The 27,964-nt window shown below is 30.9% G+C and overlaps 1 protein-coding gene across 1 annotated transcript in view; it reads right to left on the reverse strand.

Moving 5' to 3' along the window:
- The window catches only part of LOC147064150 (arylsulfatase B-like), a 68,993-nt gene that overhangs the window by 8,789 nt on the left and 32,240 nt on the right, over window positions 1-27,964 (reverse strand). Inside the window, exons 4-8 of the mRNA XM_085958631.1 lie at window positions 24,137-24,363; window positions 21,539-21,647; window positions 14,420-14,572; window positions 13,009-13,166; window positions 208-343 (exon numbers count right to left, since the gene is read on the reverse strand). Of these exons, the coding sequence (XP_085814757.1) occupies window positions 208-343; window positions 13,009-13,166; window positions 14,420-14,572; window positions 21,539-21,647; window positions 24,137-24,363 (783 nt within the window). The remainder of the gene's footprint in view (window positions 1-207; window positions 344-13,008; window positions 13,167-14,419; window positions 14,573-21,538; window positions 21,648-24,136; window positions 24,364-27,964) is intronic.

Raw genomic sequence — 27,964 nt, forward strand, 5'->3', positions numbered from 1 at the left:
GATCTATTAGATTCTAGATAAAAAAAACCACACCGAAAAAACAATAAATGATTTTTTAAGACGTGGGATTTAAACCCATGGGCCACAGTTTTTTTCCATATAACTTTGTCTACAATTATTATGAATATTCTGTTTTCTCCACGAAAGGTCACCTTGATTTTCATTTTCATCATACGTATCAAGAATCTTATTTTTTATATCACTCACCAGCTGCAGAAATGAAAGTCGGGAGCCAATCTGTAATATGCATCATCTCGTTGGAGACGCGAGGAGTGTCTCTCAGTGACTGGCTGTAAATACAAGCTGGTGCCCTTATACCACCTTCCCATAAAGTCTCTTTGACCTGCAAACGAAAACATATACATATTTGTAAATATTTTGGAACAATTTGTATGCTAAAGCGTTTTATTTTAAATATTTTAAATGAACTAAATCACAGTTATGCTCTGCATAATTCTACATGTTTAACGCTTTCATTATGATAGTAACGAGGGATGGTGCCATATTATTAGGTATCAGAGCAATGATATGCTGATCTTAGATAATAAACAATTGCTGCAGACAGTGAATGGATTTTATCAGAAACGCGAAAATATGACGTCGGATCATGCAGCATCTCTTCACATCGAAAGCATGCCTCAAGAAAGTCTCAACCTGGCTTAGGCCTCCAAAGTGTAAATACATAATTATAACGTAACAGGATTTGTGTAGTTGTAAGATTTTTACTAAACACCTTTTTTACGAATATTCATGCAATGGAAATAATGTGCACAGTGAATATTAAAAAACAGTTAATATTTCCAAGAAATTCAGAGATTAGTCGGTGGAAATTCATGATCATTTACAAACTGGGTTATCACTTGGTATTCACCACATATACATGTTGTTTTTACAGTACGTATTTTGCTCAACTCAAATATAAATTTCGGTTCTTGTTTATTTTTGAAAAAGCTCACCTTAATAGCAGTATTTGTATAATAATGATAACCAATTTTATAATGTCAGTTATTTTGATTTTCAAGAGGCTATTTCTGAGTGATTATTTACTATGTACCTACTGTTGATTCTCACGAACGGGCAAATAATAATTTTCTTAGTGTTTGATAAAGATTGTTGAAATATTTATTGAAGATAATATAATGCAGTAAGTGGTCATGAACAAAGTAATAATGCCGAAATTATCTCTCGAAAATTTACCCAATATTTTCTATTTGTACACCAAATTTATTGACCTCGTCACTTTTTGATAATTTTAATTGATTTGATCATAATTAACCTCGAATATTACCTATTTAATAATATTATATATTCATAAACGCTAAATTTGGAACGAATGTTTTATGTGAAATATGACAGTATGATGAAATATTAATATAGAAAATAATAAGTAAATTATTTACTACCAAATAGCTGGCATATTCATAATATTGCCAAACTGGTGTAGATAATATAACCTAATTTTAATAGAAATATGTGACTAATTACTACTTTCATATCTTTACTAGAAGCACTTATGATAAGCTACACACACTTTACCAGAGGTATAGAAACGTTACAATGGTTTGCGATACCGAAAAGTTTTATTTTACGGACTTAAAAGTATTAGACAGTTTTAATAGAGGACTGTAAACTAGTTTAATATTTACATTAATTAAATGATCACTAGAATCTTTGAGTATTTTTTTCTCCATGAGACTAAGTTGACAAATATTTTCGTATATATATGATATATGTGACTTACAGTTGTTAATATGGCTGCCATGTAAACGTCAGTTTAATTTATTCAATTTTTATAGTTAAGTCTTTACAATGCTTAGTGACAACTATTTTTTTTTATGTTTAAAACTACGTATCACTCCTTAAAATTATGACAGTCAATAAGTGAGTAGAAGAAACCCATCTTCCCCATGCTATAACATCTTCACTTATATATAAAAAAACAGAAACATAATATTTACGGATGAGTAAAATATGAAATTTTGTAAAAATAATTACAAGATAAAAAGATTTTTTTTAAATTTTCTGTTGAATTTTTATGCTCAATATGCTTAAACTTGTACTTGATATGAAGTAAATAAAAAACAAACAAATTTAGAATACTGAAATGTCATTTTGACATTTCATTTTGATTTCCATAGTAACGCACGTATATATTAATAATTTAGTTGCAAGGACCACTCCCTTAGCAACCATAATAGTCTTTTACCTGTTACGGATTTTTCTGAAATAACTTTCCATACAAAACAGAATTAACTGAAAATGAATTCAATTCTGCTTAAAGATGGCTAAAAGTATTAAAAGAATGCATTGGCATCGTGTTCTGAAATATTCTAAAAGTTTAAAATGTCTATCTAGTCGGGAAGTTAGTTAAAAATCGATTGCAAGATTTGTACTGGAAAAACAACCACCGGACAAACAAGAATACGAGCTAATAAAATAGGTAAGTACAGTACCGTACAGTAAAAACAGTAACTATTTTTAACTTGAATTTAAATTATTTAACTGTGAAAACAAAATATAAATATATACTTCACATTTATTGAAATGTTTCTACTATGATTTAACAGGTTAAATATTAATTAGTGGTTAGGTATATTATTATACTTATAATATATTTTCTATTCAAATACTTAAAATTCGCATTGTAAAGATTTCTATTTGTCGATCTTTTAAGACTATATTTTAGCTACCGTTTATATTATTTTAATGAAAGCGAATAATCTCTATAATATTTTTAAAACCTAATTAAAAGTAATGGTATTTATTAATAAGTCAAAATTGAACTGACTATAAAATAATACGTTATATTTATCATAAGATGAGGACTGGTTTTGTTTCGGACTCGACTGATCAGTTATTATGTTTTATACCGTTTTTTTTTTAATTAATACAATATCTTTATATCACTGATGAATGAATAGATTAAGCTTAATTTTATTTAGCTATGCTCGCACCATCAAAAACAGACTACTCGTAAAAAGAAAATGCTTTTTTTTGCTAAAATTAATACCATCAACTCACTGAGGGTACTTGATTTAATTTGAAATAAAATTTATGGAAGAATTCAAAACACCCATCAATTGAAGCTCGGCGCTTAGAAATCAAAATCGGTTTTTACACCGGTTTTAACGAACCGAGTTTTGTTTTTAGAATCTTGTGATACAGAAAAATAAATCCCGGGACGCTAAAACTGATTCATATGAATAGTACACAATCTAGAAGAATATGCACTTGTTATAAACTAGGACAGATTCTCTTATGATACACACCTATGGGAGTATATTTTTTAATTACTATTTTCACTCCCAGGTGTATTGACCTCCACAGCGTGAAGGTTATATGTTCAACACACAATGAAACATAAATCCAGATGCGGATTGACCCCGGCTGCGGCTTCGTAGACAAGTGTTATACCTACCAACTACGCCACCGTGGGCCAATTTCATTTATGGATACTAGTTAGTAATCACAACGTTTTATGACAAGAATAAATAAATAGAGATTACGAGATTTAGCAATTATAAAAAAATAATTAAATATGTTATACAACGGTAGCCGGATGCGATGGCATTGCATTTTTAGAGCGAACAGGATTCAATTAAAAAAGGAATTCACGGATTTTCCACAACTTTACTGACACATACAGTAATAAAAACCATGAATCATAAAATCTAGAATTTAATATTGGAACAAAAACAAGTTTCGTCCAATATTCAGAATAACTAACCTTATAATAAATACAAGATAAATTCTGTTGAACCATATAAACTTGACTTGACTAGCTTAAACGATCAAAAAAAATTGTACTTGACATGTCATATTGATTTCCATAGTAACGCACGTATATATTATAATTTAATTGCTAGGACCCTATACCCAAGCAACCAATAATGGTGTCGAAATAACTTTTCATACAAAACAGAATTAACTGAAAATGAATTCAATTCTACTTAAAGATGGCTAAAAGTATTAAAAAATGCATTGGCATCGTGTTCTGATATATTCTAAAAGTTTCAAATGTCTAGCTAGTCATGAAGTTAGTTAAAAATTGATTGCAAGATTTGTACCGGACAAAGAACCACAGGACAAATAAGTATACGAGCTAAGAAAAAACGTTGTAAAAAGATACCAAAACATCAGAACATGTAAACTAAGAGTAAACATTGCGCGTTTAATCAATATGACGTACAGTTTATGATCATAATTGGTTGCATATACATTTTAAAAGACAACAAACAAAGGAAAATGGGTGAAAAGTATAATTTCCCAATATGTGGAAATATAGGATAAACTAAATACACTAGTATTACAGAGCGTCATGCTGTTTTCAATAGTTATATCAGTAACATTATATGCATTAGAATTTGTCATGTTAATGAAATGCGCATTCAATATTGGTAATATCTGAGGACACTCATTGGACGTTTTATTTCTTGCGCTTTATAGCCATGTCGTCATTAAATAATTAACCAAAATTGACTTCAAAGCCTTGGATCACATCGAATTGTAGAGACAATTAAAAAAAAACTATGTATCAAATCAATAAATAATATAAAACTTTTATATAGTCGTTATGACGTCGTTGCAACGTAACGTTATCGGTTGTGGGAATAATTCTCGGTGAACAAGTAAAACACAAAAACACGGATTACAGCAACATATTTTTTTCATTCAGAATCACATCTGTGAATGAATCTCATCGAAGTTGAATGTAATTACCTCGTAATGATTATTAATATAATTGTAAAGAAAAAAAACAATATTTTGAAAAGCATGAGAAAACAATAATATCGTTGCGGCAGGTCATTCGGAACAAAAGTGAATTTAACATCATGAAAAGTTGGTCAATGTTAAACGAGTCGCAATCTGAAATTATGCACAACGCACCACGCGGACAATTATGAACAATTAAATTAGATATAATATTAAACAAAGAGTTAAAAACAAACACTTTTAGATTCATTAATTATGATAAACCGTAAGTAAAAATTATGCGTGTAACTAAGATGAATGGGGAAAGATAAAGAGATACAGTAATACTTATTATTAGTATTTGCAACATAGTTTAAACATGATTTTACATAATTTTTGACGTAAAATATCAATATTTTTCCGAGATAGAAATTTACTTTTATTAATATTGTCATCGAAGTTAATGGCCCCACCAAATCACACCTGCCCCACACCACGCCCGGTCTTCTTCTTTCGACCATATCCGATCCTAATAGGATCATATGAGCCTCCACAGAGTAGAGGTTTGTGTTGACAAATTTTGTTTTTTACGAGAAATGGATGTCAGCCACTTGCTCAACCTATTAGGTCCATACCCTGACACACACAAATTGAAGAACAATATGTGTTCTTGCCAGACCCAGGATTCGAGCCTGGGACCCACGGCGTTATAGTCCAATGCTTAATCGGGCGTATCACGGAATCCTACGTTTGGTGTAAAGGATGATTTTTATTTTTATGACTGGGAATGTCTCAGGAGCAGTTACCTAAGACTAAAGTCGCCATGCACTCAAATGTGCCTTGACTGAATTTACATGACTAGGTTAAGATACCCGTGGAAGACATAAGCACGTAGAGGCAATATTAAAAATTGTAGTAAGTAACAAATTAAAGCTAATACAAATCTCCCGAACATTCTAAGTGAAGAGATCTTCACGTTGGCAGTACGACGCCGCAAATTTTCTAAATGCATTACATTGGCCTTTGTGGCGACCAGGTCGGACGATCAGATGGGCCCAACAGCTCGTTGAACCGACTTGAGCAGATCTTCCCTTTCCGTACACATTTTAGGACATTCCCAGATGATGTGGTTTGCATCATATTTTCTCCGCCACATAGACATGTTAAACGGGTAACAAGACCAAGCTCAAAGAGCCTACCAGCGAAGCCACCATGTCCAGTCGAGAATTGACTGGTGTAATGATCTGGAGTCAAAGCGATTTTCTCCATATCGTCACCTCAATACTTCAACTGGATAACGCTGATTTGGTCATTGTTGGGAAAATGAAATTAAAACTTTATTTGATTAACATAAATCTAGGCTATAATTATTATGATTTGGAAATTGTGCTTAAATGGAACAATTAAATAATGTTTAATTGTATGAAAACATATTGTAGATATAGTATTTTATTTATTTAATGCATATGGTTTTAAAGTTACGCACCTAATATTTTCAAACACAAAATGAATACAGATCTCATTAACTTCTGACTTACCTAGTTTTATCATTTTGTAGAGAAGGAGTTATGTAGAATCAAATTCAATAGCTATCTCAAAAACAGTGAAAATCAAGTTATCTAGTCGTAGTATTGAGGTGACTATGTTAATATCGATTTTGTTATTTGCAACATATAAGAAAATTAAAAATTATTTATGTATAAACCAAAATGTAAATAATGAAATAAAATAATTAGGAGTGATTCCAACGGTTGACATGTGACAAAGTTTCCGCTTCTGAAGCCAATGGTCACTTCTTATTCGAATATAAGCGTGTGGAAAAAATTCACACATTTTTTTTTTTTTTATAATGTGTGTATCATAAAGAGCAGGGATCTAATGCTAATGGTAAATTCGAATTAAAAAAAAACGACTATTCCTCGTACAAAGTCTGTTTATATAATAACCACTCAATCACCTAAGAGCGAAATTGGTAATTTACATTTTAACTTACATTCTATGATTTAGATCAGTGGTCCCCAACCCCCGGTCTACGGATCAAATTGTACCGGGCCTCCTAAGGAACATTAAATTATTTCCATAGTTTTGGATATCAGTGGAAGATGAATATCCATCTTTAATCTGTAGAGTTATAAATCTATTAATGTAAAGCAAAGATGCAACAGCAGGTTTCGCATTAGTTTGTTGAAAAAAACCCATTGTTTTTGTTAAATTTTAATTATATCAGACTGTTATAATATTTATATTTGTTAATTATAGTTATGTTCATCTGTCACTATATAAGATTAAAAAATATTACGTAAAAAACCATTTTTATTTCAGTATTAGTGGTCCGCGAAAATTTTTTCCTTTTTTTACCGGTCCGCAGGTGTAAAAAGGTTGGGGAACACTGATTTAGATTATTTAGAAGAAGGGTATATATTGTACTATAATTATACCAGTCTCGAAAGATGGAGGGAGGCTGTAAATATCTGACATAAATAGTGCACACTAAACTTTATCAGTCATTTTTATTTGATTTCATTGAACTATGAAAACAAATTGCTGACGATGCTAGTTAGTTTTAAATATCAATTAAACTCTGCCATAGCCATATCATAATAGTTTTGGTATGATATGGGCGATCCGATGAAAATAATTATTTATTTTCATTGAATTAAGAATACATATATTACATATGGTGTTGGTTTGGTCTGTTATATTCATTAAGCCCTGCCTAAACCAAACCACAATCGTAAAATAAATATTCTTCTATATATAAAATATCTAAAAGAAGTTTAATGGCATAATTTTAGATATTTTATAGATAAACAAATATTTTTTTACTATTATCTACTATGGTTTGGATTAATTTGATATTAACAGCCCAAGTCCATCATTCGCCACTGAATTATAGTAAGTATAAATAGTAAGATAGAAATGGGTGAAGATCAGAAAAATAAAATCACAAAACTAGTCATGTAACAATTCACAGCGGAACCGGTAAAAGTATCAATTCACGCAATCTTCTTCGGTTCAACTTGTTGTATGTCTGAAACTCCTTCGTATCAAGTATATGAATTGCATGATTCCGCAAAGAGTAAGAAAGGTAAAAATTCATGCAAAGCCTTTAAAATATTGTTTTTTCTAGGAAATAAGTTCATAATACATACATTCTAGAATCATATTTTAAATAATAAATAATACAGTTAATTGAAAAGACTGACCGTAAAGTCGATTAATATTTTTTTTTACTTAGAAGCTTTAGAACATTGTTTAAAATTTAAATTTTATCAAAATATAGTCCAAGTTACACTTGATCGAGCAGCTAACTGGACGATTTGTAAGTGATTACAATAAAGCGAAATTGTTGGACCGATTAATTGCAGAATGACTTGCACATTAATGGTATTTCTTTCTCGGAAATTTAAGTGGAGCTTGATGATGATAAATATTTAACCTTGAATCGGTAGTTATATTTCGAAATATCCGGAAGAGGCAATATGACCAATAATTATTTAGTAGACAGGTAAATTGCCACTTCCGTTCCATTCACATTAATCTTTAGATCTGAGGAGATACCTCCATATAGAGAAGCGAATATAAATTTATCTATCTCTTTTACAGAGACTACTTACCACTCATTCTTTCAATATAACAGCTGCGGTAATGTCATATTTATATCCAAACACACATAGTGTAATAAAGAAAAGTATCTGAGTTTAACCAACACTTGTCGAATCTAACCCGTAATATTTTCAGAAGTTAAATATGCTAACCACGATGAACTATCCGCGATGATAACTACTGCTCCACGATTTCTTATACTCATAATACGGCGATCGTCTAAAAAAGGTATATAACGAAAAAGTATGAAAATTAATTACTTAGGGTATTAATAGCAAACTTAGTTTTCCCTAATTTTTTATTTCATTAATAATTATTATTTATTTCTAACATATATTTTAGTTGTTATAACGTCTACTTGAATTTGCTAACAATTTTTAATAAATCATTACTTTTATTCAACGAATAATTCACAAGATTTGAGAATGTTACATTCTATATATCCACTGGTATCGCGCCAATATACTTTAAACCAATTAAGCTACGGGCCTCCTACTTAATTACGATAATTTAAACTAGCTATGCCGCAATTAGTTAATTGGCAGTATTAGCGTAAGAATTGGTGTAATTACGGCGTGTAAACGCGCTTTCGGCAGTTAACCGGAAATTGCGATATTTTTGACTCACTTATTGGCGCGGTACCAGTGGATATACGGATTCAAATGCCGTAGGGCATCGAATTTTTTCAAATGTTTTCAAGTTATGTATGTTCAAAATATAGAATGTTAGTTTCTCAAATCTTGAGAATTATTCGTTGAATAAAATAAATGGTTTATTAAAATATATATTTTAGTTGTAAATTCGGTAATGTCTATCATCCGATATTAATATATTATATTGGATCAATATCAAAACATGCGAAATGGTCATTATATTTCATTATTTACATTTCCCAATTGTTTAGTAACGTATTGATAATAATATGTTTAAATAAAAATATTATAATTTCTATCTTTTGTGACAGTCAATATTTTGTGAATAGTTTGAAACAAAAGTTTGTGGAGATAACTGACTTTATTATTTGTTCAGAGTATTTATTGAGAACGATATTGGATGCTTCGTATTATTGTATTTAGGTATATTACATTGAAAAGCATTTGTAGGCAAATACCTATATTTGTTTGAAACTGCTGTAGCTATAAGTACGTATGTGCATTGTTTGATACCGAGAGTTTTCATATTTATGTAATATGAGGGATGTCATTTATCATAAAAGGATTTGTTATCGAATGGAAAAAAAATCCTGCCAGTATTGTAGTGAGAGAATTTGATGGTGCGACTTTTTATAGTCATATTGAAATGAAAATATTAATACTCGATATCAGAGTCTTGCCAAAAAAAAAAAATTGATACGTGGTATCAATATCGAATCGATATATTGATACCTACTGGTACTTATCGGAAGAAAATATCGATATTTGGATTAATTGATAGAGGGAATTTTCAATTTAATTCAATTATTTTTTTAAACATATTGTAGACATTACAAATTATAAGTTTAACAACATTACATGAAACCTTATTAAAAAGAGGAAAAAAAGTAATAAAAGCGATAAAAATTAAAATATAAAAAGAGAGCATAATATAAAAATGCAAAAGCAGAGCCAATACAATAATTATTATACATCTATAGAAGTTCAAAGAAATAACACCAAGTGTGCTAATAAGACCCTATTTTAAGAATTTATGAAATAGCGTCCACCTAAACCTCACGAAAGTGGAATATATCAACACTCGAAGCAATTTGGTTGAACATAGTTATCGCCCTTCCAATTGGCATTACCAGTGGCAGGTTGGTTCTGCACCTTGGGAGAATAAACAACTGATGCTCTCTATTTTCTAAGATAGTTATCAAGGACACACAGGTCAACACTGCCCGGAATGGCAGAGTTCTCATTTATACATCGTATAAGTCAAAAAAATACGTAGCCAAATAAAGATCTCTTCTAAATTGCAGACTGCTGTATATTATATCGAAAGATTTTCCTGTGAGACCATTCCTAATCTACCCCACAAGAAAAAATAGAATTTGTAGAAGTTTGATGTTCGATATAATTTTGAATAAAAAAACTGTTTTAAAAAGATTAAATAAATTAAAAAGCAGAAGTCTCAAGCTGATTCTTGAGACGTAAAAAAGACTTTATTATTATTATAATCTGAATATTTTAAAATGTCAGCATTTTATAAACATTTCTAAACGAAGTAACCTCATTACGAAGGGCATCGAATCCACTGCGTAGTGGAGAAAAAAAAAGAAAAAAAATTGTAACGCAAACTTGAGTTTTTTTCCTCTCTCTCGTCTATCTAAGAAGATTTTGTGATGAGAATATCTCGCTCCTTGTTCCATTAGCGAGGGTTAACGCGCAAAAAGGGTAAATTGAAAAATGTTAAAGAAACTTAAGTGGGCAATATTGGATCATCTTGAATTTAAAAACATGCGGTCTAAATTCAAATTAGTTTACCGCGCTACCCCTTATAAAATTGCAATTTTTCGGATGAAAATATTAATTATATTCGCATAATAAACTTGACTAAATAAATAAACACAATGCGACATCTTAATCTGCAAACCGGCTAACTCCAACAAAAATTTTAAATTTTAACTGTTGAGTGGAATTTAATAATTCCAAAATTACACTTAGATTTTTTTTTACAAATAAGCTGCACTACAAATTTATGCACTATTTTAGCTTCCCTATTATATATAAAGAAAAAATATATAAAGTGCGGAGTTGTTCCATTTACGATATTGGAAATTTGGCACCTGCATATGGCTGTTTTGTGTGAAAGACGATAACGCATTTATTTATAAGTTTAGGAGTTTGAAATTCTGTGTGAGCATAGAAAACATGCTTTATAACAAAATACCGTTAAAATCTCATTTTTGGTCAAAAGTGGAGTTAACTAGTTTGTCTGATTAAGGAGTCGAATTGTAGATTTTCATTATAGAAAGAAATAGTTCTAATTTGTCAATAGATTATTTTAACTAATTACCCATAACACTCGACCACGAATATGTATAGCTAGGGATTGCAATACCAAATGAATATATCAATACCGGTAATTCGGTATTTCTTATTCAATACCGGTATTCGTTAAAACATATAGAAAAATGAAGTACCTAACAATAAATATAGCTATTAAAATCTATTTAAAACATTATTTTATAGCAACCTTAAGTACCTAACTAGATTTATTATGTTAACCTTTATAAATATGATGTATATTCATAATATTGTAGATCTGATGGTTTTTACAAATACTATTACTACCACTAAATTTAACAATTCGAGTGCAAGAAAATCTCTCTCAAATTCAATTCTTGTTGGATGTACTATCAACGTGGATTAATAGTTATAGAATAATTGGAAATATTTGCCACGAATATTTTGACAGCTATATTTGAGGGATTTTATTTATTATTATTTAATTGTCGTTCGTTTTAGATTTAGACAATATATTTGCATTTTGGCATCATAAAACTTATACAATAAATTTAATATACAATATAGTAGTAATGAAAAAATAACATTGTATGCTTTCTTTGTACCGAAAATACCGGTATTTTTGAATTTTTGAAACCGGTATTTTCCTATCAATAAATACCTACGTGAATACCGGTACTGAAATCCCTATGTGCAGCTGTTGAAGGAAAGAAATTTTTTCCCTGTTAGCGTTAAATTAATTAAAATATTTTTTTAACATGAGCATAATAGTAATGTATGTACATTTGTCATATTCTGATATGATAATTCAGGTGAAGTTATTATGGATATAAAACATTATAATGGATGACATCACTTATATAATTTTTATATATAAATAATGTCAAATGAGGAAATAAGATTTAATGATTGTTATTGTTAATTCATATTGTCTTATAAGGAGTAGATTTTTATTGATATGAGGATATTAAAAGACAATTTCTGCATTATTGTCATAGTTCATTTGACAGATATTAAATATTACTACATCTAGCGTAATAACGTGGCGTTGGTTGCAGACTAAGGACTCTGTGACTATAGTCCCATTTCTATGATGCAAAATATTTTTAATAACTGAGAACGGTTTTACCAATGTCACTAATAACTGTTAAAATTAAGTTTTCTTATATTTTTATTCATTTGGTATTATTAAGTTAGTTTATATGAAAACTGTTTTCTTAATCTCAAAATATCTTTATTGCTACGAATTTTAACTTGCGTAATGTGTGATCAATTCCCACCCTTAATCATATAGCTAGGTAATGAAACACTTTTAATTTTGACTACAGGTTGACTGTGATACACATAATAAAAATAAACAGGGTTTTTAATTGTTGTATCATTATATTCACCGTATAATTTTATTGTTCAAACGACTTACGGGGAGGGGACGCTTCCAGAGGATGTGATCGGCATCATGCAATTCGCCATATAAGCAAACCGGAGAATCTATTACACCAAGCTGGTAGAGATTGGAGGCAAAACCACCGTGTTCGTTGAATAACTGAGAGCTTCAGTGGTCTGGAGTTAATCCGGTTATCTCTAGGCATTATTTTATATTTCAGAAAATGCAAATATACTTTTTTGGCCTTGGAAGAGGATGTTCATCTTTCTTGCCAGGAACACAACACGACAGAGTATATACAACAACTCTTGAGCGCTTCTTTTTCATTTGGTCCTGGGCAGATTTGTATTTATTATTTAGATAATACAGGCTATGACTTACCCCTCTTAGTGGCCAATTAGATCCCCAATTCTTATATTCTCCTACGGATGGAGCTCCATTGTCGGACAAGAATACGATGATGGAACTATCGAGCATGCTGTTCTCTTTGAGGGTTCTGACGACTTCACCAACACTGTCATCCAGCTTTGACACCATGGCTGTAACGAAATGAATATTTTTTGAAAATAACACTTATTTTATCATGTCGCTTACTATGAGTACCTAGGTAGAAATATAATTTTATTATTATTATTTGAGGCTATTAGTTTCAAAGCCGGTAACCACCATTTTTCTTCGTTTGATATTTTTATTGATTCTGATTCTGTTCGTACTCTTCAATCAAATTATGTATATTGTTAAAATATCAAATATGCCCAGCTTGTTAGATAAATATAATAATTAAATCGAAGGTTGATTGCAAAGTCGTTTATATTCATCTGTCATCATTTTGTATATTTTACGACTAACTTTAAACATGATTTTTTGTATTACTTTTAATGGCGTTAAGTACATTTTATTTTGCTAAGCGATTTTTATAATTGGTTAATAATATGTTTCCAAAAAGAAAATATTATATTTGCAGTCCCAAATGCGTTTGCTGGGTTTTTGAGATTATTTTAAAATAGCAAAATATCGAATAGGTATCATGCATTTGACACTAACAATCTCATTTCTATGTAAAAGAATAAGTGTAATTACTGCCATCCACAATCACAGCGGTATATGCATACCGGCTACCGAAAACCCACGCCACGCGCGCCGTTTCCAGTGTGCTTTAGCTCTAAGGGTCAAACATACACAAGGAAGCTGGGCGGTGCGCGCGTGGCTTCTGAGGCACAAAAAACACGTACCATGCACGCATCCCCCGGCTGCTTACAGTGTGTTCTGCCACTAAGGTTTACTCATCACAGGCGTTGTTGACAAAGAGCGAATAGGTATGAAATCCATTTACTTCGTACAAAACATTTCCGACAATGTCTTCTACGAATATTGTGAGTAAACTGGTACAGTACGTAATATAGTTAATGAGTTGACACGTCTGACAGGTGTGGCAATGAAGAGGCGCATCTTGTGGATGCAAAAGTGTTCCCCGAGAGGGCGTCAATCCGTAAAAACAAATCCTTGCCTGTGGGTATGACTTTAGGAGTAAAGAAAAATTAGTAAACTTGACCATGCAGCCTCTTGTTACATCAATGGTGAAAATGCGACATGCCAAGGATGCTTCAAGACAGTATTGATTTGACCTGCTCTTTTTTGAAGCCAAGCGGATCCTAGTATCCTGGGAGGTATGCGGCTGAGCTACGCCATGCTAGCATGGCCTGGGAGGCTACCCAGGGTGGTCATATGAGTCAACTGAGATGCTTACATTAGAATTGACAAGAATAACATTTCAATTAAGCTATAAAATTACCTGCGTATGTTCGTCTGTTGATATCAACGATGTGGTTCATTCTATTTACAGCTTCTATCGGCGCTTCAAGGAGCCGTCCCTCATTTCCAGCGTGAGGTGCCAAATGGGATAAGTATAAAAAGAGCGGACTCCTTGAATCATGGTAGTTGATCACTGAAAACATAAACATATTGAATTGAATGTTGAATGAAAAATATAAAATTTGCAGCAGTGGTGGAGTGGGCCGGAGCGTGCTGGGTTGGTGACACGAGACTATTATTCCAAGACGAGCGTGCTCCGATACTTCTCCAGAAAATTATCATCAATATTATGTAACAAGCAATAATTTTTAATCATATTGATGATCCTATTGAAAAATATATCGTTATAATTTTTTTAACTTAGAAAAAATCGAGAATATAAATGATTATACCCAGCTAACTGGGCGTAAAAATACGAAATAAGCGATTAGTCAGTTCAGTTCCGAAGTGAAAATGTTTTTTTAAATGCAGCTCTTTATCATTGGTGTTAAAAAATTTACGGTACGTATTTATTCGAAATATTGATAAATGTGCTTTAGAAAAATGATCAGGATTTTTAAAAACACCGAATCGGAACTTTTTTTATTTAGCACTTTACTAGTGATTGGCAATAAATGTAAACTTATTTATTATTAGGATCAGGAATTAATTAGAAACTATTTTTTAAATTTATTTATATCAGTTTTTTCATGTCTGATGTCCAGTAAAAAGCTGTTTATATTATTATATAAGGTCCAATAATTAATGCAAAGAAATTCGCAATAATTTAGTTATGATTATATGCAGTTTATTGTCTTTGGCACTATACTTATAAGTAGGAATTAATCTGTAGATAATTGTGTAATAAAATGACGCATGTAACAAAAGGGATTTCCCTTATTTGATAACATAAACGGTGTGAATATCTCGTCATAGAGTTGTTAATCGTAAATTGAAGATCTCGGCGGAAGACAAATTACAATTCGCAATTTATGTATTATGAGGCGTATTAAATAAAGTTTTAACCATGTTAGTAAGATGTCTGAAGAGAAAAAGTAATTTGATCGGTTTATTTAAAGCATTTTTTTAATTAAATTATTCAACTCACGGACAAAGTCTAAGGAATATTTTAATTTTCGCCAATTTTTTATGTTTACTGTATTTATTCATGGATGGAGAGAAAGAATAATTTTTAATTATTTTATTCAGAATTATTAAGGAGGCCTTTCAATCTGTATTGTATTATTAAACGATATATTAAGTGGTGGAAAAAAGTGGCCAATGCACAATAATTATTGTTTTATAACGTGATTATTAAATTCTTTCAATACCCCTGAGTAAGTACATAATATTTTTTTATAAGTTTTAAATTTGTTAGGACATGCAATTGTCCGTAAAGCCTTTTTTCCAACCATGTCTAACCCTAATAAGATCGTATGGGCCTCAAGAGAAGAGGTTTGTATTAACAGATTTTGTTTTTACGAGAAATGGATTTCAGCCACTTGCTCAACCTATTAGGTCCATACTCTGACTCATACACAAATTGAAAAACAATATGTGTACTTGTCAGACCCAGGATTCGAACCTGGGACCCACGACGCTATAGGCCGACGGATAAGCCGCGCGGCCATAGCCTAGTCTAGACCAATCATGATTATGAGCAGATCAATCCAGCTTATAAAAATGTTTTCTCTCCTCGTCGGAATATAGCAATGTATTATAGACATTTGTGTCAGAATAATATATACATATAGGTATGTAATTCTTTGTATAGAAATGCTTTGAAATAGTTTCAATACAAATTTTGAATAGTAATAATATAACATGTGCATCTCTTTATGAATCGATATATCTCAGCCAGGACACGCAATATTCATATCATTAATTAGCTAATTAAATACCTTCAAGTATATGGAAACTAGAGTTTACGGAATTTAGAGAATTCAAGAATATTTAATTCTCAACAACTCGAGAATGGTTTATTGCTTTCTCGAGATCTCAAGAGTTCTCGAGAAAAAATTAAAGTACCTATTACAGAGAAATTTATTTAATGAATTCCTTTAGAACAAAATCTGTCAACGTGAGCTTTTTTAGGTTTTCCGGAAATTCTCATTGATGACATAGGTATCAAGAACGAGAGTCTCGAAATTTCTCATTATTTAACACCAATTTGTCAAGATGGGTATTCTCACTTATAAGGTAGAAGGGAAAATAATATATGTTATATTATTATAATGTTTGAATAAACTGTCAAAGTTTTCATAGATCTAATGGAAAACACAATTTGTCAACAATGCGTATGACGTATAGTGTTTTTCTTTTATTATTTTACACATATAAAAAGAAAATATGTATATAAAAAATATTATGACAGGCAATGTATTAATTTCGAAGATTCAATTCAATAAAAAAAATATAAATTTACGACGAAGGAACATAATTTACGTTAACAATAATAATATGTAGATATTTAAAATTATATATATACATCAGTCAATTTCATGTTTTTTTATGAAAAAAAATGTGTATTTATGTTTCCACGAGGTGAGAATAATATATACAGTGTGCTCAAATTTAAATCATGATTTCAACTGAGCTGGTTAGAAGAGAACAAAAGTGTGAAATATAGTTAGGGATGTGAAAGACGTGTTTAAACATTTCAATCGAGGCGAATGCTCCGTTTACTAGAGATACATATCGGCAGAATAAGAAGCTTGCAATGTTGTACAATCTATCTATATAATATATTATATAATGATAATTTACTTGTGATTGAAAAAAAAACTGTGAACTGTTGGTACAAAATGAAGCTTCAATGTTGTTATCATTATTAATATAAAAAATGATTAGTTATCAACTTGAAAAATCCAAGTTTTATAAATTAATTATAAAATACACTAAAACTAAAAAATATTCAAAAGTATCTTCGCTATATTAGAGAAAACTTAATAAACTAAATTTTATTGATACACATGTCCATAAAATAAAATGTTATAATAAGATATGATCGTTTAATGAATGCACATTTTATCAAGTTTTTTGTATATTGGTATGATGGTTTCGATATATTGTTACCTGGCAAGTGTTTTTGTATAAATAACAGAATACGTTAAAAATAATCAAATCAAACAAAGAAAGATAATGACCTACTAAGATCCTAGCATTAAACAATAAAGAAACAAACAGATTGACTACGAGGCGTGTCTGTTTATATTTCTACGTATTAGTTTAGCAATAAATACATGTTGAGTATATTATTAAAATTATAATTAGCAGTGTAATACTTTTAGTTTCTTAATAAAATTCATCGTTAATACCTCACGGGGTTATCAATACAACGAACGCCCCTCTTGATCTTTTGTTCTCTCCGGTGAGATCTCATTATCACCTGTTCTAATCTGAGTCTACAATGGCTTCGACTCAGGTGAGGTGAGCTGACGCCAAGGCTGCGAAAAGTTCAGGTAATTATGCCCACCTGTGGAGCTGCCTGAGGTCAGGAGCGGACCAAGCCAACGAACCACCGGGCGATTCCGGAATATCAATTAATAATACAGAATAATGAATGTATGGAGGGGAGGGCTAGATAACTAAATTTGAATACGAAAGTATGTCCTCCATAAAATATATATATTATTTGGCTTGGATTAATGTTAATTAAACAATAAATTATTACTGTTTGACTTAACAATGGTTGTTGGTACTGCGAAAAAACTCGGCTTCATTTATTGTATTAAAATACATCACTATATTATTTGTATATCTTTCTTTATGAATGAATGTTTGACTTACAAGCGCTCATATTTGTTGAATTGATAATTTAAAACATTTACCTAATTAAATTAAATTAAATTACTTATTCCAATTTTAATCTATAGATAAGGATCGGTTGACCGGACTGACTGATTTCAATAGTTGAAAATGTCCCTCTGAGGCGAACGAAACCGGTCCTAATCTATTGATTAAAAGTGGAATAAGTACTACAAAAAAAATTGCGTTTTATTAAATAAAAACAACAATACGAACTTATTTTATATGAAGTATTGAAACTCGAATGATATTCACGTTGATTCACAGCAGAATGTTCTAATTTTATTTAAACCTCTTTTTTGATAATTTATTTTGCCCAATTCCTCTCTGTTATTGATTGTTGTGGTGAATTTACACGTGAAGGAGAGAATAAAATAATCTCACAGCGAGCGTGCAATTTTCAATCACGAGATAATTCATCGACCAAATAAATTAAAGCTACTTACTTCGCCCATTCAAATCATAATGAACTGAGTCTCATTATTATTCATGTTTGTTTTTAGTGATCTGCCATGATTCGGTTGTAAGCTATTTTTAATGATCGAGTTTAGAGGTCTTGGTCTGATGAATAAACCTTGCACATTATCTGCATGAATTATTTTCGAAGAATACTCACAGTTTTATTGTCGATCGCGGAAAAATGCAATAATTCTAATTATATTAAAAAAAACGTATTACATTTTTTTATGAATGGGAATTTATTTTAATCTTTATCACGTTTCATTAAATAATACTATCATCATTAAAACCTTTAAGAACTAAAAAAAATGAGCCTTTAACCCGCCATGCCGCTTATTGCGGCCCAATGGCTAAGTAAATAAGAAAATTCTCAAAGATATCTAATATTATTTAGTACTAGTCATGGTTAGATGTAAATATTGCCCGTGTACATGGAAGTCGAAGTGGTTGGCATCCTCTAAAGCAGTGTTTCTCAACTGGTGATCGGCAGACATCTTCAAAACCCGTGCAATTACACATGCAAGTATTTTTGTTCTTAAACTAGATTAATGGTTTTACGTGACGAAATCAACCGCGTTCATTTATGTTAATTCTGTGTTAGTGGTCCGCAAAACGTTTCTTTTATTTCCAGTGACGTTTTTCAGTTTCAGTACACGGGTACAGAAGACACTTCATGTCATTAAAGATAAATGATGGCAGAGTAGGTTAAGACTCTATTTTATTTTCTAAGCTCTTTCTTTAAGCACCAAGGTGCATGATTGCTACAATAGTCCCGTACAGCTTCGTTTCGGGACAAGAAAATGTGCGTATCCGGAAATTTGTACGTAAACAGTTCACCGCAGGACACTTATTCGTGCGCCGCAGTACGTGAAACATTTAATCAAATGACGAGTTCTTCGTTGAACATTTCACCGTGGAGTATATTTTTACGTATGCCACAACATGTCGCAAATTTTCTGAGATGTCTTTACTAGGTTAGGTTACGTTAGGTTAAGGTTAATCTAATTGGAACAGTACTATTTGCAAACTATCGCCGCATTTTGTAAGATACGTACGTATTTCACGGTGAAATGTTCAACAAAGAACTCGTCATTTGATAAAATGTTATACGAACTCATGTTTCACGTACTGTGGCGCACGAATAAGTGTCCCTCGATGAACTGCATACGTGCAACTTACATGTTACCGAAAATGTTACTCTAAAATCTTTTCATTCTGACACATGCACAAATCGCGGCTAGGATTTTCTTTCAGACTACCAACATTCAATATATGCCCTTCACAACTGGTGTACCTACAGTTCATGTGTAAGGAAGAAAAAATTGATTTTTATAATGTCGTATTGGTTGATGACTGAAAAAAGGTATAATATATTATAATATCAAAGAGATTTTAATTTTACGCTGTGTTAAATACTCGTAGTATAAAAATTACATATCTCCAGATTGAGAATTTATTTATTTAGTATCGGGTTAAGTCAATCATAGGTAATGATAGCCCAGCAGTAACGTATTGGCTTGTAACGTTGTGGGTCTCGGTTCTGGAAAAGTTACATGTTTTTCAATGTGTGGTTTAGTGTATAAACTTGATAGGTTGAGTAAGTGGCTGACATATATTTCTCGTAAAACCAAAGACTGGTACGCTGTGGAGGATATGATCCTCTTAGAGTTGAACATGGTGATGTAATGTAATTATTTTTTTGATGACAATTAAGATTCTGGTGTAATTATGATATAATCACAATTAGTAAATGTGGGATTGTTTGGGTAATGTCAAGTTATTTTACGCCTCGTTTAATTTTCAAAAAAATAAATCTATCAATAAAGAATAATGAATTTTCAGAACATTTCTAAGGATAGCCCATAACTTCTTGAGGAGTCAATAACATAGCATAATAATTAAGTAACATACGTTTACATATGCAACGACAGACCACCAGCGTGAAAAGGCGCATTAAAGAGGGCTTCTGCATGATATAGGTAGACCATTTAGGGTTTGTTCAATGTTTCCACGCAATCGATCTATTGAAAAATTCACATATCCTTTCTACGACGTAATTGATGAGTGCGCCGGATTTGATCCGCACGACGATCGGCTTATCGCAAAGTTTGTGGTTACATTATCTGACATTACGGTATGTATTATTTGAAATATATCTCATTAAAAATGAATAATACATGTTATTACACGATAAAAGAATCATCAAAAGGTGTACATAAACCAAGGAAAAGTGTACCTACGTGTTATGAGTAGAAGAGAGGCGCAATATAGTTTTAAAAAAATGCGTTTCAAAATGTTGATACTATTTTTATTTTAACCATTAGCGGCATGGTTCCCACAAAGGGGGGCTGGTAGGGCTCTAGCCTGAAGGTCCAGGCTTAGAAGAGTGGAGTGGATTGACCAGATAAGTGAGATAAACACATCACAATTTTGCTCTAATATTTAAAGTCGCCTGCCGCGCTATTTTACCTCATGGATACTAACATTAAAAAATATATGGTTGTGTGATTCAATATGTCATTATTATGTGTCGATACTCGACAAGTCCATAATTCAAGTGATGTACCTATTAAGAAATACAAAATATCTCTGAAAATTCACTGAATACCCTTAATTTTTCCTCGTGCATCATTTGGAGAACTCTACAGTAGAGCGTCATACTCTCTTTAATATTAGCGATCGGTAAGGGAGGAGGGAGGAGGAGCAGCACCAAAGATCCTGGCCTGGGGAATGTGGGGGCCATGACTAGCGGCATATGGATCCATTGAGAAGAAGAAGAAGACATCGAGAATTTTACAGACACTCACAGCAGAACACTTTTTTTGAGAATAATTTAGATTAAAATAAATCTTACCATTCACAGCTTCCCTGGTATAGAGGTCGGTGGCGTAAGTTCCTACGTCATCCCACGAAGGGGTGAGGTTTCTGTAGAGGTCGAACCCAAATAGAAACTCGTCCTTCATCTGGAATTAGAATCATTTGATTATTATATCGGTGAACTACATTAAACATATAAAGGAAAGTGCATTATGCATATTTACTTATTGATACTTAGGTACTACAATAAACTTTTATTCTGAGATATTCACAAATCAACTGGGTGACACAATACTACTATCGATTTCAATTAGAGTAATATTAATATACTTTTAGACAAGCGTATTATTTTTAAATAATCATAAATGAATATAGCGAAATAGAATGACCTAAAACAAATTAAGACGATACTTCAGTGAAACGGCAAATAATTTTCAACCATAGGTGCGACGAAATTTTGGACTCGCTGGCAATCGGAGAGCAAACGTCGAGGTGTGAACACGTCAATTTGTTTCGTGATGGCGACGGGGGTATTAATTCTTAAATCGTGTAAAGATGACTAAAAACGTTACCCATTTACTTGAAAAAGAAAACATGTCAATGAATATATTATTATTGTTACTAATGAACAGTAAATATAACATTAAATAGACGCATGTTGGATTTATATGACAAATTATATTTCGTTCGGCACGCGTCATTTGCACAATCCGCGCAACGCCTAGCCACGATATTTTTAGACCATGCCTCAACTGAGGTATAGCGTTAATGTTTCTTAAAATTCCAAAATTTTCTGTTGGTTAATTGATATACTAATTTATTTAATATAATAAGGTTAGTAATTTATTTATATTGATTGATGAATGTTACCGACGTTGCAACCAACTTAGCGAGAATGACTGTATTTGATTGTTAGTTCGCAAGACAATATAGTAGAAAATACGTAAAAAACAAAAATCTTAATACCTACCTACTATATTTAACTACTATTTATATTACTAATTCTATGAATAGAGGACGTTTAGCATTACAGCTAATTCTCTCAATGTTTCTTGATACAACGCTCTGCGCATCTATTATATACACAAGGCTTCTATAGGCCGCCATTGAGGGTAGTTTATTATATTTATGTATTGACGTATTATAATTTTTACAATACGTCTAAACTGTCAAAACTGTCTATCTTGCTCTAAAAGTTAGCACAGCCAAGAGAGGTGATGTTAAAACATAGCAATTTTTGACAGTTCAGACGGTTAATTTATTGTAACAATTAACCGCCTCAAAACCTAAATTTGATAAAATACCTACCTTCAATATCCGCCTATAGTAGCCTTGTGTATAGAATAGATTCGCTGATTGCTTATGTTGTTACCTGTTTATTACTAGCATACTGATAACTTTTTTGAATTGCCTTAATTATTAGAAATGTATGTAGTTTTAGTCTCTCTTCAGTAGGCATTACGATATCATTTTTATCAATCGGCTCAAGATTTTGTTACCCGGAATTATAATTGTCTAGTAAAGCACAATTTAAGTACATGAATTGTTCAAACTTATTTAATCCAAAATCAATAAAACGTTTACGACATATTAGAATTGTTGTGGTGCTATACAATATATGTGTGAAATATTTTGTTTATTACATATTATATAGTATATTGTGTAACAACATCTGACCTAAAACTACTTCACATAGCGAGTAGCAATCACTATCATTCTGAGATGATGCTAATTGAATTCACATTGAAATAAATTTTGAGTGTTTAACGCACTGTAGTTCGACATTGTCTGTGAATGAATTATTTCATTTATTATTAAAATAAACAACCAATTGTAAGAAAAGGAAGGTTGTCATTGAATTTATAGGTTCAATGAGTTTCATTGAATTAAACGTACCTATTATATTAGATATAGGTTATCAGTAAGTAAAGAAAAAATAGAGTCTTAAACTTTTATGACAAAGCACATTTATTCAGATAATATGGGTACCTACATAATAATTGTGTGCAAATTTACAAAAAAGATTTTTCAATAAAAATAATTTACTAATTTTGAATATTAAACTTGTCGAAAACAATAATGAAAATTATCACCATTTGGGAAAATTCTAAAAAGGCTCTGTAAGAGATATTAAAAAAACGATTGCTTACATCAAGCTGATATTGTTAATTTTCACAGAAAATCGATTAAATAATTGTAAAAAATCGATTCGAAATTATATTATATTGAGGCAAAGAAAATGATTTCTCAAATAATATCGGTGATGATGCTGGAGGCACAATACATTCAAAATTGATTGAACGGTAAAAAAGACAAACAATGTTTCCGTATTAGAAAAAATAAAGGTGAAGAACCGTCATTTAAAAATATATATTCCGAGACTTATCCAGTTATTCGGTCACAAATCCCTGGAGATATGTAATGAAGGAAGCATCTCATATTTGTTCACGCATTTCATTAATATTTACCGGCACCAAGTTGGCTATTATCGAACTGTTCTGTCATACCAATGGCATCACCAAATTATCTCACTTTATTTAATGCAGTAATAAGAAAATAAGCAGTCAGGGGTTAACTCTATCTATATTAATAAACATAAACCATTAAAACAGTGTTGAAAGGAATAGATTCTTACATGTTGCTGAAGGATATAATCGTAATATCCGTGAAAGCCTCCCCGGTACCCGTAGTGGGAGTCAAACCCTCGAAGAGTTGGAGTCTGCACTGTCCTCGCCATCCCCAAGTGCCACTTGCCCACGGCGTGTGTTGAGTATCCTAACTCTCTCATGTACTCCGGTAATATCTTCTCTGACAGGGGTAGCCCTCTCGCCTCTATGTTATTCAAGGGGTAACCTTGCATCCCTGAAAAAATATGATATAGTCAATTGAAAAATGTATAATACAACTATTTCTTCAGAATGTGCAAACAAGCATTTTTAAATGAATTTATAAAAGATCATTCAAACTCACTGTCATAAAATGGGAATACCTATATCAATTTCCAAATGTTTCCAAATATATGGGAATCATTCTTGAGGTATTTGTTGAGTATTGACTTACATAGATCAATACTGGTAATAGTAGTCGACTTCTCGTATGTGCAGTACCTACGCACACCATATTGTAACCATACCTAAATAAGATTTGATATAAATAATAAGAATTTTAAGTTATTCAAATTTATATTTCTTATAAAAATCGATGTTTTTTAAAATTATTATAAAAAATATTAAAACTATAAGTTAGTCAAAAATCTCTTAGACGATGCTTAGAAATCTTAATAAACTAAATTTTAATAATAGATATGACCAATATATGTTATTATAAGATGGGGACGTTAACAAAATTCACATTTTATAACATTTTTCTAAAATCGTAGGTTTATCTTTGACTTAAAATAAAACAAATATCTTTTTAATGTTTTCAGACTTAGATTAATTAGACAGAGATTAATTAATACAGTTGACATTGTAAATTATCAAAAGAATGTCTCAAATTGCAAGCTTCATATTTCTCCGCTAGGTGCCTCTGGTAGAAAGGATGAGTAAAGACATCACCTTAATGGTTAATTTAATTTAATTTGATATTGCATTGCTACAGTATATTATATACGTATTGATTAATTAAAACATTAAAAAAGTGTTAATACTATCGACAGAGGGTACTCGATGGTAAATAGTAATTTTTCAATCATTGTCAGTTTGAACACTGCTAAATGAGAGTATTTAGAAGCTATTTCTATCGTTTCCGATCAATTATATCGTCAATTACATGTTTTGGATGTTTCAACCTCTTAGATACCACCGAGTGATTGCATTTGTTTAGCGATATGTAAGATATATTTCTCGAATGACTGGACAAATACTTTTCATCAAATTGTACTTAATTGTACGTCTCATATTTTCATTAATATAATATGTCACTGGAGCGTAAATACTACTCCTTTGATAGCTTCCAATTTTGATTTTAGTATACTTATATCCTATTATTAATATAATGTCATGCATTTCCTTGTCTTTATATTTCTTAACATCTCATTAATTTATAAATAACTTTAAAAGGCAGTTTTTTCAGCATTATTCAAATAAATATTCAAATTAACAATACATATTTGATGACAAACTTAAAACATAAAGACAATACAATACAAGAATTATCATATTTTATGCTAAAATAAACAAAGTTTTCCGAATGTTCTCGTTGTAGGTATTCGGATAAGCATCTCCAATTGAATTTTTATAAAGCTTTTGAAAATTCGCCTTTCCTTTGTGCTTTGAAGTGCATTTTTCTAGACGCGATTTTAATATCCCGCCTCTCGAGAAATGACAGGATACAGGTAGCTTCCGGAACAAACATTTTTCATTAAAACCACGTCGTGTAAGATACCTGAGATTTATCAAATTTGTAATATAATAATTGTACTCAAAGATTGTCAAAGTATAATATTTTTTCCTTCTATTTTTTGTTTATCGCATTATAGACCTCGTATGATTAAATTAAAACTAACATTAAATATAAATATATGATGACTTTTGATCGACAATACATATTTTCTCACTCTTTACTATTTTTGTGTATCAAATAACGTTCGGTATCAAATATTTACTCGTATATGCCATACTCTATTAAATCATATAATACGTAAATTGGCGTTTATTGGGAATTAATTATACGCAAGAAAAATATTTGGATCACATTGGAAAACACCCAATGGAAAAATTAAAAACTGTTTATCAGCGTTGCCAATTTAGCGTTTTCCTTGTCAGATCTAGCATTTTTCGATAGGCATCTAGCTTGCAAAAAACGCATCAAATATCTGACTATCAGATACCTACTTAATGCAGGTAGATCGGTACCTATTTTTGTAGCGTGCGAAATAAAACAACATACGCCGTTAACACAATATAGGCATATTTCTGTTAAAATATGTATTTTTACACGTATAGACATTTTTTTGATACGCCGAAGGAAAGGTAATGACTTCGTTCTTACTAGAATAAGTAAATTTACTTGCAATTTTATTTTCACAAAATCTAGGGTTTTATCTGCCAAATAGTTTGTTTTTTTTTATCCCGTCTGGCATATTTTTATTAACAACAGTATTGGCAACACTTCTCTGTTTACTTTTTTTCTAGTTATTTCAAAATGCTGTGTTTACAATATTGATGTTACATTCTTCAATCTCAATCAAAACAATATCTTAACGATAGAACGATATAAACATTGACTTACTTGACTTACTAATGGACGAAGTGTATGAAAAATAAAAAGGTTCTCATAAATAACCCTGCACAGACATCCGTGTATGGAGTCAATTTTTAAGTAATTAAGGTCTTGAAAAGAACTATCATAACTTTTTAATCTGACATAAAATGTTCAAATTTCACATAATTTACTTTTTTAGATAATTTTCTGATTTGGGCACAATCCTATGGATAGACGAATAAACGTAACATTCGAACAAAGAACAAGGTAAATTAAAACTTAGGTACTCTGTGTTATGAAATCTTTGATACGATGTTTCATATCCGTGAACTTTGGTAAATTAAAAATTAAGAAATACCTTAAATCCGTGAGATTATTTAACGACAATGAGTAATAAAATTAGATTACCAATACAACAATGAATGAACTAATACAACGGTATGAACTTACCGAATACGTACAGATACAATGTCAATGTCTGGAGATTATGTAAGAGATGATGAATGGTTGAAAATTAGTTATTAAGAAGATTTTTTCTTACACAAGGATATGCTTTGAAGTTGAATCTCTTTTTTTTAAAATTTATCATTGTAATGTTATAACGCCCGTTAGTTAGCTTTTGCATATATATTATATACAAACATAACGCGATGCTACCAGAATGTTGTAGAAATTTATACTAAATTTAAGTAAATGCTTGATAGTATCTTGCATTTATTAATTCAAGAAAAATTAAAAACACTATTATTTTTAATGGGAAACAATAGACATTTAAAAAGTTTTAAACTCTACATAATAATATAATATTAAGATAAATACAGATACCTACGTAAGTACCAAAAAAATGTTTCAATTTCTTAAAAACGATAAGAAACTAAATAAAAAGCTAACTAAGTATTTTTATAATATAATATTAACTACATATTATTACTATACAACAATTTTATTATAACGACGTTTTGTCCATTTTTAACTTAAAATTTTCATTTAAATCATAAAGAAGATTTTATTGAACATGTTATAATATACTGCCCCCATAAGCAAAAAGGCAGCTATTTGCCAAAGTCACATTTTAAGGCAACTTTTCTTAATATTTCTTTTTAAATAATGTGGAGGAATCATTTGATATATTATGGTATAAGCAAAAACCAGTATATATTATATGTTCAATCGATGCTGTGTTTTTGCTTATGAAACTCGTTATAATATATTTTTGTTTAGAATAACTACCGTTTTCGTAAAAAGAAACGAAAAACAA

The sequence above is a fragment of the Rhyacophila brunnea genome, unplaced genomic scaffold (assembly GCF_057557595.1).
Source record: "Rhyacophila brunnea isolate RB1 unplaced genomic scaffold, BYU_Rbru_1.0 scaffold_8, whole genome shotgun sequence".
Classification (NCBI taxonomy): domain Eukaryota; kingdom Metazoa; phylum Arthropoda; class Insecta; order Trichoptera; family Rhyacophilidae; genus Rhyacophila; species Rhyacophila brunnea.